We start from the raw sequence: 21,035 nt of genomic DNA on the forward strand, positions 1-21,035 counted from the left end.
TTTTTTTCGCTTATCTATGTATAGTCAAATTTAACTACTAGGTCAAGTATGTCAACTTCCCAGCTATATGTTACCTATTTTTTGATCATATTATAGTATTTATCTAGCCAGAAAAAAATATTTGTACAAAATGGTTCAATTGACCCCAATCTTCCCTACAGCAGGAATATGATCCCAATCCAGAACTTGCTGCAGAAGACCTGTTATCAAATTCTTACTTAGAAGTGGACACAGGCGAGCTGATATCTGATGAAAACGAACATGAACCTAATACACAAATAGAACAAGACTTTGACCCTGAAGACGATTTATCACTTATTACGTTTTGGAATCAGAACTAAAAACTAACGCCTATTGTACAAATTCCCCCAAAACAGAAAAAAAGAGATTTTGCTCCCGTGAATTCTGAATGTAACGTAATATTTACTAACGCAAAGGAAAATGATTTAACTCCACTGTCATATTTCAACTTATTTTTTGATGATAATTATTACGCATATTACTGACCAGACAAATTTGTACTCTACTCAACAAACGGGTATATGTAGCAATACTACGTTCATATAAATCTCTCAATTTCTTAGAATAAATATTATGTCTGGTATAGTAAGGATGCCTAGCTATCGAATGTATTGGGTACAAGAAACTCATTATTCACCTATAGCTGATATTATGTCAAGAAATAGATTTGATGAACTTAGAAACCAAATCCATTTCAATGACAATACTAATATGCTGACCCGTGATCATCAAGATTATGATAAACTTTTTAAAATATGACCTGTAATAGATGCCATAAAATTAAACATGTCAAAAATTGAGCAATTAGAATGCAATTCAATAGACGAAATCATGGTGCCATTCAAGGGGAGGAGTTCGCTGAAACAGTTTATTCGGAATAAACCGCATAAATAGGGAATTTAAATATTTGCCAGAGCTTGAGCGAGCGGTATTATTTATGACTTTAAAATATACAGGGGAAAAGGGACCGTAAAAGAGAGTAATCTAGGAATCAGTGGTGACATTGTTATAAGACTTGTGGAGACATTATCCGAAGACTTAAATTATAAAGTTTTTACAGATAATAGGTTCACGTAGTATAAACTATTAGGTGAACTTAAGAAGCTGGGAATATTTGCATGTGGAACCGTAAGGATTGTAAGGCTACCTGGATGTCAATTAAAAAATGATGCTGAGTTGAAAAAGAAAGGACGTGGTTCATTTGATTTTTGCACAGACGAGAGTGAAAATATCTTTGCCGTCAAATGGTTTGACAGTAAAGCAGTACACCTCGTTTCTATATTTACAGGCCTGCGACCTATATAAAACGTCAAAAGATGGTCTTCATCAGAGAAGAAGTTTATCGATGTCCCTCAACCACCTGCAGTCAAAACATATAACAAATACATGGGCAGTGTTGATAATTTGACCTTCAAAAGGAAATTGCACTTTCTTAACAAATCATCGTCAATATTTACGAGGTAATAACTATTAAAACTTTAATGGGAAGTTAAAAAATAAATGAGTTACAGATGAATTTGTAATAAATATTTTATAGGCTTCAAATGACTTAAAGAGAATAAATGTGATTGGATGCTATATATTATTAATATTTGACATCATTGAGAAGCTTTTTAAAAATTTATTGCGAATAAATCAAGGGATATTTGAAAATTTAGTAGAGCGCAAAAGTAATAAATTTATTACAGATATTAATACCAAATTAAAACGAATATTAAAATAATCCGACTGTCATCATTTTTAAACATCAATTTTCCATGAAAAAGCATTAAAACTATATTCCGTTATAAAGGACAAAAATAATTAAATAAAATCGTCGATTTTCAGCAAATACTAAAAGCAATATATCTTAATTAAATAATATTTATTTGGGTTATAAAATTTAAAACTTAATACACAGAACATCCATTAAACATTAACAATAAATATACAAAAAGCCTTTATACATTGTTTACTAAGGCACAAAACCATCCATAGTTAAAATTGATATTTTTTAAACCGTAATAAATTAAAGATTTTATAAATACAATGTTAACACAACTAATATACAGCACATAATAAATTTTTAAAATGGCACAGTCAGCAGAAAAATATAATTAAACTCCCTTATTATTATTTTACAACAAAAATCTATTTTATTTCTTTTATTGGTTAATTTACAGGTAGACTCTCGTGAACCCATTTTCTTCCTCCCTCTTCGGAAAAGTCAGCAGCTGCATGATCGACACCATCCAATACCCATTTGGTTGTAAGAAGACCTTCTACTCCTACTGGACCTCTGGCATGAATTCTGGCAGTGCTTATACCTACCTCAGCACCTGTAAATAATATTATGTTTAAAACATTATAATTGTTTTTAATACAGTCACTTACCAAGACCAAATCTGAAGCCATCAGCAAACCTTGAGCTAGCATTATGGAATACACAGGCACTATCTACCTTTTTTTGGAAATCTTTTGCTCTGTTATCTGTAAAGAGGCAAACATTATATAATGCATAAAATATGAAGAAATAATATTGGAGAAATGTAAATAATCTATTATGGGGTCGAGATAGGTCTAACATGATTAGACAAATGGAAAAAAAATTAATAAAAGTAGAGGCGGAACCTCTAAAACCGATGAACTCTTTTATGCATTACTGAACTCTTATGAAGCTTTATCACCCTGATTAATGATGATCTCAAACAAACATTTTCAAACAGACAAATTCTTGAAGCTGATGTCTTAAATATGCCGGTTGTCCTCTTTTTATGACTCTGTATACAAACATGTGCATGTGCGGTAGTCTTCTATTATTCATATTAAGAATTTGATTAGCGTTAAGAACGGATGTTATGTAATGTTTGTATGGAATGTTATATGCCAATCTTATGCAAGAATTTTGAACTTTTTGAATAGCCTTTTTGGTGCTTACAGATAAGGAATCTTCATAAATTACGTCCCAATAATCGAACAAAGACAAAACCAGACTTTCGCAAAGTAGATATTTCTGTTTTGGGGTGAGAAATGTTTTTATTTTATAAAGCTGCCTTAATCGTAGATATGCAGCTTTAATTTTGTTTTTAACATGGGATTCGAAACCCATGGATTGATCGAAAATAATACCCAAGTTTTTTGCTTCTGCTACTATTGGGATTTGTGTATCGTTTATTTCAATATATAATGAAACAACAATATTAATTGAAACACTAACTGTTCGTTGTTAAAATTATTATTTTTATAATATTCGATGATGCCTTGGTTGGTTGTGTCTGGTAAACTGCTAACTCTGAAAGTAGTTTTGAATGTCATCGGGATTACATAAATCAATTGGGAGGTCAGCATATGTTTTTCTTTTTCGTTCGTTAACTTAAGCAACGGTCCAAAATTCTTTGCCTTCTTTGTTAATTATTTGATTGAAAAATGTGTTTTTTTCACGAATTATTGCGTGTTTTGTATAATTTCTTAATTGTCGATAATATTGCAGATCTGGGTTTGATTTTGATTTTTTAAATTTTTTATGCGCACGGTCTCTTAATTTTATTAAAAGTTTAATATTGTCGGTGATCCATGGGCAGAATGGCTTATTTTTCCTTATTTTAGTTTTAACAGGAATATGCTTGTCTAAGAACATGGTTATGTTTTTATTGAAAAAATTGATTTTATCGTCTATATTTCTTAAATAATAAATACGTTTCCATGGAATGGCTAATCCATCCGTGATAAAATTGTTGTAGTTTAAATTATTGTAATCTTGAAGCATTATATATGGTTCTTGATTTCTAACGTTCTCATATCCAAAAATAGAAAAAATTAAATTATGATCAGATATTGTCTCTAAAATTGGAATCGATTGTCATTTTTTGGATATTAATTGTTTACTAGATATTATGAAATCAATAACACTACCATTATCGGTATTTAAGTCTATTCTGGTAGGTTCAACAATATTTTGTGTCAAATTAAAACTTTTCAAAATAAATCTTAATCTGTTACTATAAAAATTTATTTTCAAGAAGTCGATATTAAAATCACCCACCAGAATTATATAGTCATAGTTTAATAATACCAAGGATTCAAGCATGTTTTCCAAATCATTTAAAAACGTTGGTATGCTCTTTGATGGAGGGCGATAAATTGAAACAAGTGCGAATGATTATTTTTTTTATTTAAAATGCTATTTCAAGGCTCTCAAATGAGTCTGCTTCATGATTTATTTTGACAATATTAATGTTTTTTTTTAAATGTAAAGCAATTCCCCCTCCGTGCCAGGGGCGCGGATCTACCTGTCTTAAGAGTCGATATCCAGGCAGATTAAAGCGATTTGTTTCTGTGTTGCCATCTAACCACGTCACGGTTGTAGTAAAAAAATCGAAAGGACATTGAGATAGATAGTAAGAAAATTCTTCAAAACCTGTATTTAAGGATCCTATGTTTAAATGGCCTACTATTAAATTATTCAAGGGGCCTCTGCTTTCAACAAGAATATTATAGTCATCCGACCTTCGCCGACTATACAAATCTCTAGCCATTATCGATCAATAGTTTCCCTGTTCTCCTGTGCAAGACGCCCACCTCGCACTGCACTGTCGCCACTACCCCAGATATAAAAAAATACGAACTTTATGGTGCTAACCAAAAAGATAAATTCACCTCCCATAAAGAATCCCTACAAATTTAGGCCTATCTAAGGAGCAAGCCGCTAAAAAATTATTATTTTTTTTTTTTTTTTAATATATTTTATATAATTTCGTAAGATATCTACATAAGTTCTATATCACACATATATATCTTAGCATATAATAAATAATATAATTACAAATAAAATACCTACACCCCAGATTTGATTTAAGTAGGCAATGAATAATATATCATAAAAAAACAAAAACTCAAAAAAGAAAATATATGCCCTTATTCATTAAAAAAAATAATAATCATGAAGGTTAAAATTCCCTTTCCTTAAATAAAACAAAATTACGTAATTTTGATATGGTACCCGAAAAATAAATTTAAAAAAACAATTTAAAGCGTATACAAAAAAAAAGTTGTATCATAATATACCGAGAAATATACTCTTGACAGCAAGCTTTGTAATAAAACTGAGATAATAAGAGTACATGTTAGTTTGTGCCAGGTCTGTCTTCAGCCCCAAGCTGGGTAAGATCGGTCTCTGAAGCAATCATTTTCACACTATTGTTTTTGCACTTCACAAACACATTTCCTCTCCACACCCACGTATCTTTGTCACCATATATTTGTTCTCGCTGATGTGGATACCCATATTTTTTAGCATTTTTCGGTTTTTTAAAACGAAATTATCAAGTTCATCCGTTGTAAAGCGAACTAGTACTGCCGGCGGCTTATCGTTCGCCAGTTTACTGGCCACTCTGTGGCTTTTTTGATGTCTGCATTTTTTACGTTTATGTTAAGTTTATTTTTTAACAAACCCAGTATCTTTTCGTGAATGTTTTCACCAATCTCTGGTTTTAGTCCAAAGATTCTGATGTTTGAATTTCGAATCGCTTGATCTTGGTTATCTAATTCGCATCGAAGCTGCATGTTCTCTTGTTGAAGAGCTAACACATCCATGGCGCCAATTAGATTAACACTAAATATGCTTTTTTTAAAGGGTTTCTGGAGGATTGCACGTAAAAAAAGACACACAAGTGTTGACTGAGATGCTGAACTACCCGAGAACTGTTAAAAACAATTTTTAAGTAACTTTGATATACTTTATTAGCTTAAATTTGTAGAGCGGCCAAAACCACAAGCTGCTACTCGTACGCCATACTTGTCAGCTTCCTCATAAGCACAATATGCTTCTGCAGTCCAATTTGATTATCACCATCAATGCTTTTTTTGGAAACGTTTTGTATCCGTTGACCAGGATTCCTTTATTATTAGTATTCCTGCATTGTGCAACAGATTTTTTTAGGACATGACTGTATTGAGTTTTCAGACTCCACAGTCAGAGGTTTTTAGTTCCTTAATTCAGTTGAGATCTAATCCAAGTACTAAATAATATTAATGATTTGAATCCTTTCAGACTACTTTATACTCACTACTATAAATTTTTAGATTAACCTGCTGTTTCAATTCTATTAAGGCGTATGGATTAGTATTAAACTCCTCAAAACATTTATCTGGAGATTGTTCTCTGAATTTTATTCAAGTTGTGAATCATTTTCATAGACTTAAACCAGTTTCGTGTATTAGACAGAAAATATAATATATTCTGTTTCAATAGTTTTTGGTTATAGCTGTCGTAGTATACCTTGCTGTCAGGCCTTAGAAACATAATCCTCATGCTGAATTAAGAAGAGCTAACTATCACTTCTTTTGTATTAATCTTTTTGATTAATTCGTCTCTTTTCTTTTTCCGATTCCTAATTATTTTTCAATTTATGATTATTATAATGTTAATTTTTTTTTAATTATTGTCTCAACTACTTATATTCTTAAATTTCTGCTCAGACGCCATTTATTAAAAAAAACCAAGCTACATAATCTGCATGTAAATAATACATTTTAATTTAACCATTGAAGTAATAAACTCCTATTTAATATTTTTAATTTTATTTACCGTTTTCCGTTACAATAACATCTGTGTGTCCACTTCCATAGGTATGAATGTGCTCAACTGCAGCATCGAAGTCCTTGACAACTTCTACGCAACATTCCAACGATCCATATTCATGCTTCATACTCTTGGCTAACGGAGGACCAAAGGTTAGCATGGAATTCAACGCTGGACCTAAAAATGATGTTAGTCTTATAAAAATCAACAATGACACTACGAGTTTATTCTTACCTGAGTAAATCTTGACGCCTTCTTTCTTTAACATATCACATACTTCTGAGAAGAAACTAGTGTTCATAAGATCTTCATGGATAAGTAAAGTTTCCATGGCATTACATGCAGCTGGATAATCACATTTGGAATCTCTGATAATCTTAAGGGCTTTCCTTAAATCTGCTTCTTTGTCAACAAAAACGTGACATATGCCTACAAATATGATTTAAGTAACACAATTTCACCATTTAATCACAATATTACCTTCAGCATGTCCCATAACAGGAATGTGTTGCGACTGGTTCTGAATACTCCTCACAAGTTCACTAGAACCTCTTGGAATGATCAGATCGATGTGTTGTTCCATGGTCAGGAGGTCACCTATTTCCTCTCTGGTACTTACTAATGAAATTGCATTGGTGGCACCAATTGTACTTAGAGCTTCCTTGACTAGTTCCATTAAGGCCTTGTTACTGTGAGCTGCTTCCTTACCACCTGTATAATGAGTTGCAATGAAATGAAATAATGAAAAATTGATACCTAATTACCTTTAAGGAGAAGTCCATTGCCAGAGGCGATGGCTAGTGCTGCCACCTGTGGCAAACTGTCAGGCCTAGATTCGAAAATGACGAGGAGTACTCCGATTGGTACAGTGATCTGTTTTAGTTCCAAACCATCAGCAAGTCTAAAGAAAAAAAAACAAATAGCTTCTTCCTGAATATTGTAGAATACTTCGAAGTTAGAAACAAAATCTGGAATGGTAACAGCCATAGAAACTGAATCAGTTATAAAGAACGAAGTGGGTATTATCAGCAGAATCACATACTTTTTATAAGAGCGAATAGCCTATGAGAACACTTATAGAGGGACTGTCTTGCTGGGGAGTTTTCACACAAAATTCGTGCCCGTTGGACAAAACTTTATATAACTTCTGGTTCTATTTGGGGTAGAGAAACGAAATTTTTTTTATAGTCTAGAGATATGAGGCTATACCTTGATTATTTACAAATGTTTATTTTTTTTTGTTAAGAACAAGGTCGCCTTCAAAGTCAAAAAAAAAATTTTTCCAATTTTTTCAATGGAAATTTTGTCGTATTAGTTCTTTAAATACTATGAAACTTCACGGATTGATTAAAGTTTACATAAGACAGTGCAGTATAGGTTTTGGTTATCCTTAACATACAGGAAGTATTTTTTAACGTGTAAAATTTCAGACATGTGTGATATTCTACTCCTCTGACGCTTTAACGGAATCTTTGCGAAAATATAGATGTACAGAAAATATGTGCATCTCTAAAGTACTAAAAATTTTATAAAAAAAAATTTAAAATAAAAATTATTTTTCTTGGGCAAATCTAAGATCTTTACAAACTTTTTCAGTATCTTCTGTGTCAAATTTTTATGGTGCAAAATCTTGATCAATCAATCAAATTTGGATTAATAAAAATTATTGATAATTAATCTTACATTTTTGCCAAATAAAACGGCGTATTAAGTTTAACGCTATCATTTACATATGGTGAGCACTCTTCATTTGAAAATACCCTTTTTTACACGTTTTTTTTTTAGTTTTAATAAGTTTTTTAGTGGCTCCACCTAGGGCTAAAATGTTTACAGACAACCTATAGTCCATAATGAGAAGAACATTTTCTTATATTAACAGTACTTCTCAGTAAAACCGTTTTTTAGTTATAAATTTTTGAATTTTTTTTTTTACCTAATTAATTCTGTGCATACTGTATAGATTAACCGTAACGTCGCCTTGGAAGTCAAGGGACTCAAACCACAAATTTGACAAAAATGAGCTAAGTGCACAAAAACCTTTAAGAATCATCAAATATCACGTAGTCAATGGGCTTAAGTCAAAATATGGCCTAGTTAGGGATATTTCACATTTTGTCAATAGATCTAAGACGCATACATCTAAGCAGTCAGTAGAAATAAGCGGCATAAATCCTTTGACTACCAGATAAAGTCCAGTTCAGAGATCTATTAGAATCTTTGATGTGTCGCAGATGCCGCACTAACTAGTCCGTGCGTCTATGTCGTATTTATTGTCGCATGATATACATGTTTAAATGGCAAAATTTTATATAATTTATCTATGAAATCATTTTAAATATACATAAAACCCCATGTTGTACACTATTTTTTATTTGTCTTTCGAAAATGTCAATTTTTAAAAAGAAAATAATATCACAAGAAAATAATATCAAAAAATTGACCGCGGACTAAAATCCAAGCATTTTACAAATCATTTTAAACACTTGCAGTACTCCCAGACTGTCACCTCTTTTTAGCTAGTCTATTAAACAAAGATAAAACACCTGCGATCTGGCGATTCCTACTTTAAGTTGTGCAAGTGATTGTGTATCTCTCTCTATCCCACTGATTTTGAGGATTACGGGGCCGTACGCAGATAAATTTTTGGACCGTTTTTGTATTATTTTCGTCGTGTTTTTAAAGAGATCTTTACGGATGGGTCTATCGCCTTAAAAATAGTTGTTGGATGGGTCTATCACCTTTAATAGTTGGGGGGGGAGTCATGTGAGGTTATTATTTGATGTGTTTTGCCGGTTTTGCTTTTTTACACGTTTATTAAAGTGGAGAACTTAGAATTTGGGCTGTATTCGTCTAAATTTTATGCAGTTTTTAATGTGACGAAGTGTGTTTTTTTATTTGTGATTGTGGATTTGTTTTAATATTATACTTAAAGACCTTAAAATGTTTCGACCCTGGGAAAATAGGCAGGAAAATTTGGCAAATAAAGAGGACAGTGTTTGTGCCGGCCTATGGAGACCGTGGGTGCACAAAAAAGACAATAATATTTGTGGTGAAAACAATAAGAGTGATCTGGACAGTGATTTAGACTCGTATAGTTCTGATGGTTCATTATCTTGTGTTGAGGAAGCAGAGGAAGAAGCCAGGGAAGTAAAAGCTATATGAGAAAATCAAGAGGTCTTAAAACGTAATTGTTTAAGTACAGACGCCAAACAAATTTGTTTAAATGTCTATAACAATCTAAGGAATGATCCTCAGATCACAAATGATTGTAGTGCTTTGCAAAAAACAGCGTTTTTAACAGGGGTTCCATATAGTACAATATCCTATTTTGTAAAAAAAGGGATTAAAGACAGAAAAAAAAGGAAAGATGCAGGACAATCAAAGGGACTTGACATGGACATTGCCAAATTGCTAAGGGAAGTTGTGTATTCTAAATACAAAAACAACGAGGTTCCAACTATAGAGATGGTTAAGGACACCTTATCGGCAAGGGACAAACATTTCACAGTCTCAACCTTGCGGAGATACCTAATAAAACTTGGATTTAAGATGGTTAACAAAAGGGCTGCTGTAATGGAAAGTACTCGAATTATCAGTAGCGTATAGAATATTTGGAAAATATTAAAAAATTTCGGGAGGAAGAAAGATCCATATATTATTTAGATGAAACCTGGTATGATACACATGACATGGCAAAAAAGGGTTGGACTGATAGTTCTAACAAATGTGTCCTAAAAGATGTTCCACCGAACAGAGGATCTCGGATGATCATTATTCATTGTGATTCAAAAGAAGGTTGGGTGAAAGATGGACTGAAATTGTGTGGCAAAAAAATAGAAGAGTGCAATGTGGACTATCATAGAAACATGCATACAGATATATTTGAAACCTGGTTTGAGAAAACATTAATTCCAAATTTAAAGGAAAACAGTGTCATTGTTATGGATAATGCATCATACCATTCAAGGCTTTCTGAAAAAATCCCAAACACAACTTCACATAAATTGGAAATTGAGACATTTTTATTAAAACATGATCTCTATTTTCATGAATCTTATACAAAGAAACAATTATTGGAAGTTGTAAATACCAAATCATGGGAAAAGCAGTATGTAGTAGATAACATAGCTAAAAGGTATGGTCATACTGTCCTCAGACTTCCTCCATATTATTGTGTATTTAATCCTATCGAGTTGATTTGGGGACAACTAAAAAGGAGAATTCGCAGGAAAAATAAGTATCCAAAATTTGATAAAAAAGTTATAAATTTGATTAAGGAGGAAGTTATGAATTTAGGAGAGGAAGAGTGGAGAAAGTCTGAGGAAAAAATTATAAGATATAAAGAGGAATTTGCATCAGATTATTTTGAATGGAGGCGACCGTTTCATTATAAATTGGGATAATGATGAATCTGATGCAGAAATTGAAGATCTGTGGCTAAACTAGTTATTGTTGCATATGGTAAGACAACCCTTTTTTTTATTATTTAAACAAGTTAAATTTTGTTTTTACAGTTTACTGCCTTTGTTTGTCCTTCAGCGATACAATAAAGACTGCTTCTTCCTGCATTCTTTGGGAAAAAGTTCCTTTTTTGCTATAGTAAGAAAACCCTTTTTTTAGTAATTAAACCAGTTAACATATTTTTTTTACAGTTTAGTGCCTCTGTTTGTCCTTCAGCGATACAATAAAGACTGCTTCTTCCTGCATTCTCCGGGAAAAAGTCCCTTTTTTGCCATAGTAAGAAAACCCTTTTTTTACTAATTAAACCAGTTAACATATTTTTTTTACAGTTTACTACCTCTGTTTGTCCTTCAGCGATACAATAAAGACTGCTTCTTCCTGCATTCTCTGGGAAAAAGTCCCTTTTTTGCCATAGTAAGAAAACCCTTTTTTTATTAATTAAACAAGTTTAAATTTTTTTTACAGTTTTTTGTCCATGATTTGTCTTATAGAGACATTATAAAACCAGTTTAATTTTTTTTTACAGTTACTGCCACACTTGTTCTGTCTCACAGAGGCAAGACTACTTCTTTCATAATTCACTGGAAGAAAAAAGCCTATTTTACATCTGAGTTGTAATTATTTAAAAAAAAATGTAAATTTATTATTATTTTAATTTAAAAATTATTTTTGCTACTCGTGTACACTTTTTAAATCTGTTTTAGTATCCAAATGCTTTATTGCGACTGTGCGAGATGAAGTTGGAATCCATAGCGGCAACAAAGAAACTGGTTCCTTCCTTAATGGAAGAAACTGCTAAAGAAAAAAAGGAAAAATTGAGTTTACAAAATTGTATTAACTCTTTGGGCCAGATTCAAATTCAGTAATTTTAAGATTTTGTATAAGAATTTTAGTTTTTAGTATAAGCATTTATTTTTGTTAATTTTCATCTAATCTCTCCTATTATGCACAATAACTATATATGAGGCAAACAAATTAATAAATATTACATTCAGGATGCAAAGTGTGTTTTTTTTATAAGTAAAACTTGTGTCTTTTACACACATAAGATATAGATAGCTAGATGATTTTTAATGTAAAAGTTTATTTTAAAAAATATACTTCCACTTTTCTGACTACATAATTACTTTTTATAAAAAGAAGTTGGTACTAAATATAGAGATGAGGGTTTTCATGAGTATATTATTATAATAATATATCATAATATGTATTAATTTAAAAAAACCAATAATAAAGGACATTGAATGTGGCAGCCAAAATCCCCCTTTAATAATAACCACCAAATAAAAATAAATCTCAATACCCAAAAAAAGGAAATTATAAAATTTGAAGATAAACCAAAACATTTTACCCTTTTGTGTCAAAAAGTAAATCTTTAATGCCTTAATCCATAGAATAAATGGGTCTAAGTAATTCGTACCACCTATTTATTCTCTCATCACTTGTTATAAACATCCCACTGATGGCGCTAAAAACTAAATTTATTAAAAATAAATTAAAATTTTTGGTTAGACTCATTTTACGTGCTTAAATCTTATATTTAAATAAAATATTATCTTGCTATCAACTATCCTGAATTTCTAACTAAATAAAACTAAACGGAAAAATCCCCAATAATAAAGTTTTAAATACAAGTAAATTTTAAGGCCGGACCTGTGCAACTTTTCACGCTTGAGTGACTGTGATTGAGGTCAGACGTCTAACAAAATAGTACGTGGGCGCATGTAGTCAAATTTTAGGAATCAAGTGTATAAATTCTTAAAAAAATGCTTAAAACATTTATTTATTTTATGGAATGATTAAATATCGCTTAGAATAATACTTTATGACTCTTTCCACATAAAATTTTGCAATTTAAACATGCATGTCGTGTGACAATTCAAGCAACACCGGCACACGTACTATTCGCGGAACATCAAAGATTCTAATAGATCTCTGAACTGAACTATATATAAGTTCGTTTTTTACTAGTCAATAGTTTTAAGCGGCTAAACGCTCTTGACCACTGCTGCTGCAACTCTCCATACAATATTTTGCACGACACGCGTCTGCCAGTAGAGACAACCCACATTTTAAAATATTGCTTATAGTGTTATCTTGCTTTAACTAACAAAATAAAACAAAAAAGGAGAGTAATAAGTAATGCGCTTGTTTTGTGTTTACCGCATTTTATTGTTAGTCGGCGTTTTTTTTTAACGATTCGTGTGTTTTTTAAATAATTTAGTAGTGTAAAAAGTTAATCTCTCATTATCCGTGTCGTAAGTGGAAAAACCTATTGAAACATGAAGCTTTCCCGTGGAAAACAAATGGTTGCGGCAGTATTAAAACAAAACATATCACCGGCATCACCTCAACATAACCTCGAAGGTAAGTGTATTTTACCGCGCTGCAAAAAATAACATAAATACGTTAAAAAATATTAAGGTTTTGTCTATTCTTTATTTACATACGTTTGTAGAGATAAATTTAATCGTGTGTGAGTTTTAGCGTAAGATTTTTTTAGTCTGATTTCAAAATCTTTTTTGTTATTTTTGCAAACTCTAGGGATTAGTATTACCCAACTAGCAAACAACGTATTTCACACAATAATTAAATTTAAAAAACGTCAAAAAAATTTTGTTTGGAGAGTTATTTTGACTAGCATATAGCCGTTCGATTGCAACAAAACATCCCGACCAATCAAATCATGACAGGCAAAAATATAAGAAATGTTAAAAAAAAATATTTGCAGAACTCCAAAATGTCACTCCGTTGAAAAATTAAATATGAAAAATTTAAGGAGAATACTCAAGGAACTACCGACTATTCCTTAATAGCATTCGAATGTGAAGAACCTGAGAATTTTACTTCCGGTCCATAACCTGTCACCGACAGCCCATATTCTATGGAAACTTCATTCGGATCTGCAGAATACTCTTACAAGCTTACCAGTTGAAAACTTCAACCGTTCGCCTTACGAAGCTTCCGATTTACAAGGAGCGGTCGAGCAAATTGTACGGCAAGATATTGATAATGTTCCAGGAACTACAAACAGCAGCATGGGGCAAAACCACCGAGTTCATCTGGAGGAAACATCTACTTCTGAACTCTCAGGGAGTGACAATGATTCCGAATCCTTAAAAGCCAGTGATTTAGATGAAGATGTAATGGGTTTAACTAGAAAGCGAAAACTCGAAACTTGGAAGCGGAACGCACAAAATATTTTTAGAATGGCGGGAAAGGAATACCAAAATAGATCTGGAAAAATAGTTTCAGCAAAGAGTGTTAGAGATGTGCGGGAGCAAATGTTAGCTGACTACTTAACGATAGATTCGGACAGATCAAGGTGGGCTTTTGCTAATAAGTGTTAACCGTATTCCAGTAAAAAGAAGGTAAAGTGGCGATTGTACGAGACGAGCACCTAACGATGCCTAATGGCTAGAGAGTCCAAGTGTGCAAAAAGTTTTTTCTGGCCACTTACAATATTTCCGGCAAAAAAGTTGAAACTGCATTAAAAAAGTTATCCGCTTCAGGTATCACTGAAATAGATCACAGAAGTCACAAGGAACCACCCAACAAGAAGTCAGAGGACATTAAGAATGTAATGAGAGATCACATCAAATCATTACCAGTAGTTGCTTCTCACTACTATCGAAGCAACACGAAAAGAAAATATTTGCGAGCTGGTTTAAGTGAGGCTCGTATCTATCAAGACTACGTGGAGTACTGTAAAGAGCACGTCGCCCAGCCAGAAAAACTTGGTTTTTATATATCAATATTTGTCTCAGAATTTAAGTACGTCTTTCACACCCCAAAAAAGGATCAATGTGACTATTGTACTCAACACAAGAATAAGCCAGATGAAGAAAAAGAAAAGTGTAAGGAAGAATACAACTTGAATTTGATTCGAAAAGAAGAAGCTAGAGAACAGAAGAAAAATGGCAAGACTGAAGCTGTTAATAATCCGACTGTTAGTTGTTTTACCATGGACCTAAAAAAAATATTATTAACGCCAAGTTTGCAAGTAAGGCAGCTATATTATTAAAGAAAGCTAAAGACTTACAATTTTACAGTGTATGAACTTGCTACTAAACAAGCTACAAACTACATGTGGCATGAAGGTGCAGGTACAAAAGGAGCTTCAGAAATGTCTACTTGTTTGTGGAAACTTTTAGTTTCATTAGGACCCAAGAAAGAAGTGACTCTTTATTCACAGCATCAGGTCAGAATCGCAACTCAGTTATTTCTACAATGTTCCTAAGAGCCGTTAAAGAATTACCCATCGAAACAATAAATCAAAAGTTTATGGAATCGGGGCACTCAGAAATGGAGTGCGATTCTGTGCACTCTTTAATAGAGGCCCGGGGTAGAAAAGTTGACGTTTTTACGCCAGAAGGATGGAACATGGTCGCCCGTACTGCAAAAATAAATAAACCGTATCACAAGGTTGTGGAATTAGATTATACAAAATTTCTTGATTACAAAAAATATAGTGGTCAAGTGATGACGAACAAAACTCAATCGGAAAATGGTGAAGTATTGAAATGGTTAAAAGTAAAGTGGTTCCAGTACCGCAAAAACGAGCCTCTAACTATATATTATAAGAACAGCTACAATTTAACCCATGTTAAAAATAATTCTACGCTCCTATTATAAATGTATTTTAATTATAACTTAAGAAACCTAGACTTAGGTAAGAGGTGTAATGTATAAAAAAAAAAAAAAAAAAAAAAAATAATAATTATTTTATACTGTTTTTTTTTATACAAAATTTTTTTAACGGATTGTACCTGAATGTAATTTTAACTGTGTCGTGGTTTTTGTTTTTTGTTGTTTTAATTTTTGTAACTTAAAGAACATTTATTTTAATAGTGTTTTTATGTACTTGAAATTACTTTGTTTTATCTCTGTAATTACTTGAATCCATTTCAGTGTCCTGAGGATAACTTAATATAAGTCGAAACGTCGACATTTAGGTAAACAGGTTTCTGTTTTATTTCTGACCCCACCCAACAACCCTCCGCAATATATATTATAAGTATCGATTAAGCGACAATGACTTTAAGTCACTGAATATTCAACGTACAAGGCGTAGAAATACATCTGCCATTATAGAAGTACCAAGATTGTACTGGTCCCAACCAAAAATAGAGCAAACTAAACTAAGGGACCTATTAAACCTTTGTCAAGATGGTAGCATTCCATCAACCTATCACGAATTTTATAAAAATGACCCCTGAAGATAATGTTCAAGAAAACTGTAGTTCGGATAGTGAACTAATTAAAATAACTAAAAATTCATTTTCACTAAATACTAAGTATAACTTAGGTGAGACTGAAGGTTTAAAAATACAAAGAATGAACGTACTGTACCCAATTAGCATTGTGCTGGGTTGTATAAAATTAGGGTAAGACAAGTTTGCTTAATAAGGTAATGTTTTATGGATACAATAAACTGATACTTCGTTATTGTTGGAATAATGTTTTGTGGTTTGATAACCACATTTACAGCTATTTCACAAAATAGTCATGTTTTAGGATGCTTTTCTAGGTTTCAGCATTTAGCAGAGTGGCTTGACGCTTTTGGAAATCCCGCACGTGTTGTAAACTTCGCTTCAATATTTAGCGGTCAAAAGGTGTGTTAACATTTTAACTCAAATATAAATTATTTTATAATTTGTTAAACCAACTACAAAAAAATATCTTAAACTATCGATGTCCAAAATTTCAATATTCTGACAGTAAAAATAAAAAAGCTATGGATATAAGTAAGATATTTTTGTGGAATAAAAACTTTACGCGTCATTTTCTCGAAATTATAATTATGTGGACTAGCTTCCTGACCTCTAAGGCGACGATAAGTGCTTGAGCGATTGCGTCATTAACTTTAGTACAACATACTAAAATCTCAATTTTTCACCATTATTATAAGAACCCCAAAAGTAATTTTTATTTCCGATTTACTCGTAGTACCAATCGCGAAAAATTGCTAAAAATCACTCCACATACTGGGTATTCTCAAAGCAACCCATGGCCGCATTTTCCATGGAAAAAACCTTAAACTTTTTTTATACCCTAAAACATCGCGTGAAAATTGTCGATTTTGACGTCTATGCCCAATCTTAATGGCGACTTTTACGGCGATTTTGACAACATGGCGTCAACGTGGATAAATCGGCTCAGACTTGCTTCCAAATTTCATTGATAAATTAAAATAACTCAAAACTTTCAGAAACTTATATAGAATTATTAAGGAGACTCTGGACAATCCGAATATATGTACATCTTTTATTAAATCATTTTCTTTTAGCCGTGGTAATTCGTCAAAGTTGTGACGTTTTAAGAATTTATCGTGTATTATTATAATATTTATGTGGACACAATGGCCATACAAGGCATTTTGCCAGACAAAAATTACAATACAATGGGTCCTAATGATACAAAGAAATGAAATCGGGATTTAATATATTTATTATGTGGAACTAATTTTTTTTTTAACTTGACTATCTAACTTTTTCCTATCGATCAGATTTGATTGAAATTTGGTATTTGGGGTTTATTTAGCATACAGTTAATGAATTTCTACAAATTTTTGAAAAATTGAGTTTTAGGACCACATGACTCTCAAAACTTTTTTCCTATTGGATCGATCTCATCAAAATTTTGTATTTGGGGTTTATTTATAATACAATTATTGACTTCTTACAAATTTTTGGAATATTGAGTTTTAGGATAATTTGATCATCATATTTTTTTCCTGTTTGTCCGATTTGATCAAAATTTGGTATTTGGGTTTTATTTAGGATAAAATTCTCGAATTTTTACAAAGTTTTGAAATATTATACATAAGTGTTTACGATAAGTGCTGGAGTCTTATGTATTAAAACATATTTAGATTAGCGCAGAGCTCTTATTATGATGCATGATGCCCCAAAAACCCTAAATTCAAAAACTTGTAAGACATTTTACTGATTACATTGTCGTGGATAACTGCTCAATAATCTTCAATAAAATTTCGACTTGAATTGTTTTTAAAAAACTTTCCACTGATCATTTTTGAAAAATTGTCTACTGGTCCTGTAACTGATCAAAGTACTTGTTTTTTAGTAGTACAGCCTACTACCTGCTACTCTAAATACCATTTTAGTTAGTTTTCAGAAACTGCTTAAGACCCAACAGTTGGCAAACCAGTCTATAGAAGATAAAATCCACTAATAATAAAAAACCACTAAAATAAAATAAAAACCACTTTAGGTAGCTCCCTCTACAGTATTGCGAGCATCTTCCTGGAAAAATTCATAGTACAAAATGGTCAAAATTGGATAAAGAAACTAAAAGAAAGACAAGAATGTTTTAAAAAAAGTTGACAAGCAGAAACATCAATTCGGTAGTGCTGGATTTCATACATAGAACCCTTGTAGGTAAAAAACTGGATGAAGAGTTATGCCTCAAGATGGGTCCATAAATTATCGCGTTGACTAAAGCAGAAGAATTTAAAGAGACCTGAATGTAATCTAGCTTCTCACTGCAGACTCAATAAACTTCCGCATTTGATAATAATATTTGGTAATATAGGCAGTACCTCAGAAGGGAAACCTTAGCTTCTTTATTTTCGAAAGATAATTTAATGTTTGCCCTAGGATCAACATAACCAATTAAAATTGTTTTACTTACTGAGTTCTCCTGAGCACCCTGCCAACATTTTTATGACTTGAGTCCGCAATTTGCTTAAGTCCTACAGCCAAATTCTTCAGTTTAGCAGGAGTTAATGATAGCCTAGATAGTAGCGGTTTAGCCAGACCAGAGCTAGTGGCTTCTTCTAGATCTTTTTTATTAGCATCCAAAATTTGTGCTTGCTTAGAAATAAGGAGATCAGCTAATGTGTGCACACAGGCAGCACGATCTTCAGGAGTGAGTGTTTGAAGGACACGTCCACCAATTCTTGCTAAAAAACATAATTATAAATCAGCTATTAAAAAGTTTTATTGCTTACCATTTTCAGCAACAACTTCTGTAGGCACAGATCCCACATTAGCAGAGTCTGTGAAGAATGTTCCGATTTTTCGGCCGCTTAAGATGGTTTTAATTGCCTCTTTTGCCATGCCATTGCAAATCACAACAGATACACCTTAAATTGGAATATTATTTTTTGAAATAAATATATTTAAGTTAAAGTTAACCTCTGTCTAATGCCCAAATGGCACTGTTCACTTTAGAGTCCATTCCTCCTGTTCCTACTTTACTCTTCTGCCCAAATTCAATTGTTTGTCTTTGTTCTGAAGAGAAAGTGTGCAAGAATCTCGCACCTGGTTCCCATGGTGGTTTATTGTAAATGCCGTCTACGTCAGACATGAGAATAAGCAAGTCTGACTGGATTTCAGCTGCCAACATAGCAGCTAATGAGTCGTTATCTTTTAAGGAAATGCCACGTTTACCAGGTTTAGCTAAAAATAGTTTTGTTAATTATTATGCATTAAAACTTATGTTCTGAGACCTACCTCCAATTGGCTCATCAATTTGTGGTGGTGGAGATACTGCATCATTCGTATTAATAATAGGAACAATATTTAGGCTAATTAATTCGGATAAAGTGCTCATAAGATTTTTTCTAGTTTCCTCATTATAAAAGTCAGCTTTGGTCACCAATACTTGAGCAATTTTTACTCCGTATTGAGAAAACATGGCGTCATATAAAGACATGAGACCTGACTGGCCCACTGCTGCTGCCGCTCTAGGTTCTAATAGAGCTGGAATATCCTAATAAATTGAAATATGTTTAAATATTGTTTACGCTGGTGCACTGGTATTTATACATCTCTTGTATGGTCAGTTGGTGATAAAGTTTCCCTCATGGACAAAGACATCAGCAGTTCTTGAGTAAGTTTCTGCTTGCCAAAGGCCACAGCACCACTGGTAACCATTATGCACTCTCTACCTTCGTTTTGACATTCAGCCACCTAAAAATTCATCTGGTTCTTTATGTGATATTAAAAATAAGTGTTTGGTGGAATTTACCTGTTCCACGATAGATGCCAATCTGCCCAATGCTAACCCATGTTCGTCTTCTCTGGTGATAACAGCACTTCCTAGTTTCACTACTACTCTTCGAGCATATTTCAGTTGATTTCTATCGGTAAATGTGTTTTCCCGTTTTTCAATAAGACCTTTTTGAGGATTGAAGTTTGCCTGAAAAAATCATCATGGAGTTATTTAGAGAACCTGTTTTATTCTTAGTTCAAGTAGGGCTGTTGTTATGATTTTATTTGTCTATTGTTAGCGTTTGTCTACATGCGTCACGTCGCGCTAGTACTTTTTTTTGACCTTATATAGGTTTATTTTGACACAAACAAAAAAATTTTAGTACCACTTTGTGCAATTTTGTAGTGGCAATCTCTTGTGGTCTATATGGTGGTTGCAGCCTCCAGTAACTGTTAAATGGGTGAAAATCCAAAAACTTTTTATCAGGTTTATTGGACTATAAAGAATAACATAACAATGGAATTTCAAGGGGTCATTCTCCAAAGAAAGTTGTGTCTCGGTTTTATTAAGACTTTTTCGTTTTGTGGCAAAAATTCATAAGCAATGTACAATAACAACATTAGCTTCATCAGAAATGCGAGTAATACCAATGCAGAAACGTATGTTGTTTGCTTGTGATACATATACATACACAATTCAAATAGTAGAAAATATTCAACAAGAATTCAAATTATTTAAAAATATGGTAGAAGACAAACAAAATACCAAAGTGGAAATACTTGAGGAAACAGTAAGAGAACTCACTGCAAAAAATAATGAATTAATCTCAAAAAGACTAGAAAGAAATATGAGTCAAGAATATAATCCCTAAATGCTTTCTTACGCAGAAACACTAAATAAACCGAAAAACGACCCTACGACCAAGCCAATTAAGAATACAACTATCCTAATCATAAAGCCTAAAAAGGCACAACTATCAAGACAAACCAAAGAAGAAATACAAGAAAATATTAAACCAGAAAAGCTGAAAGTCAGT

General features: G+C 32.4%; 1 protein-coding gene across 1 annotated transcript in view; it reads right to left on the bottom strand.

Annotated features, from left to right (window-relative positions):
• Positions 1 to 1,868: 1,868 nt before the first annotated feature.
• LOC126741284 (delta-1-pyrroline-5-carboxylate synthase) overlaps positions 1,869 to 21,035 on the bottom strand; it is a 41,738-nt gene continuing 22,571 nt past the window's right edge. Inside the window, exons 2-13 of the mRNA XM_050447665.1 lie at positions 20,036 to 20,206; positions 19,834 to 19,977; positions 19,519 to 19,777; positions 19,201 to 19,464; positions 19,014 to 19,148; positions 18,695 to 18,965; positions 7,345 to 7,481; positions 7,061 to 7,291; positions 6,815 to 7,009; positions 6,587 to 6,757; positions 2,395 to 2,490; positions 1,869 to 2,339 (exon numbers count right to left, since the gene is read on the bottom strand). Coding sequence (XP_050303622.1) covers positions 2,173 to 2,339; positions 2,395 to 2,490; positions 6,587 to 6,757; positions 6,815 to 7,009; positions 7,061 to 7,291; positions 7,345 to 7,481; positions 18,695 to 18,965; positions 19,014 to 19,148; positions 19,201 to 19,464; positions 19,519 to 19,777; positions 19,834 to 19,977; positions 20,036 to 20,206 — 2,241 coding nt within the window. The 3' untranslated portion in view covers positions 1,869 to 2,172. The remainder of the gene's footprint in view (positions 2,340 to 2,394; positions 2,491 to 6,586; positions 6,758 to 6,814; positions 7,010 to 7,060; positions 7,292 to 7,344; positions 7,482 to 18,694; positions 18,966 to 19,013; positions 19,149 to 19,200; positions 19,465 to 19,518; positions 19,778 to 19,833; positions 19,978 to 20,035; positions 20,207 to 21,035) is intronic.

This window comes from Anthonomus grandis, chromosome 10, assembly GCF_022605725.1.
Source record: "Anthonomus grandis grandis chromosome 10, icAntGran1.3, whole genome shotgun sequence".
NCBI lineage: Eukaryota > Metazoa > Arthropoda > Insecta > Coleoptera > Curculionidae > Anthonomus > Anthonomus grandis.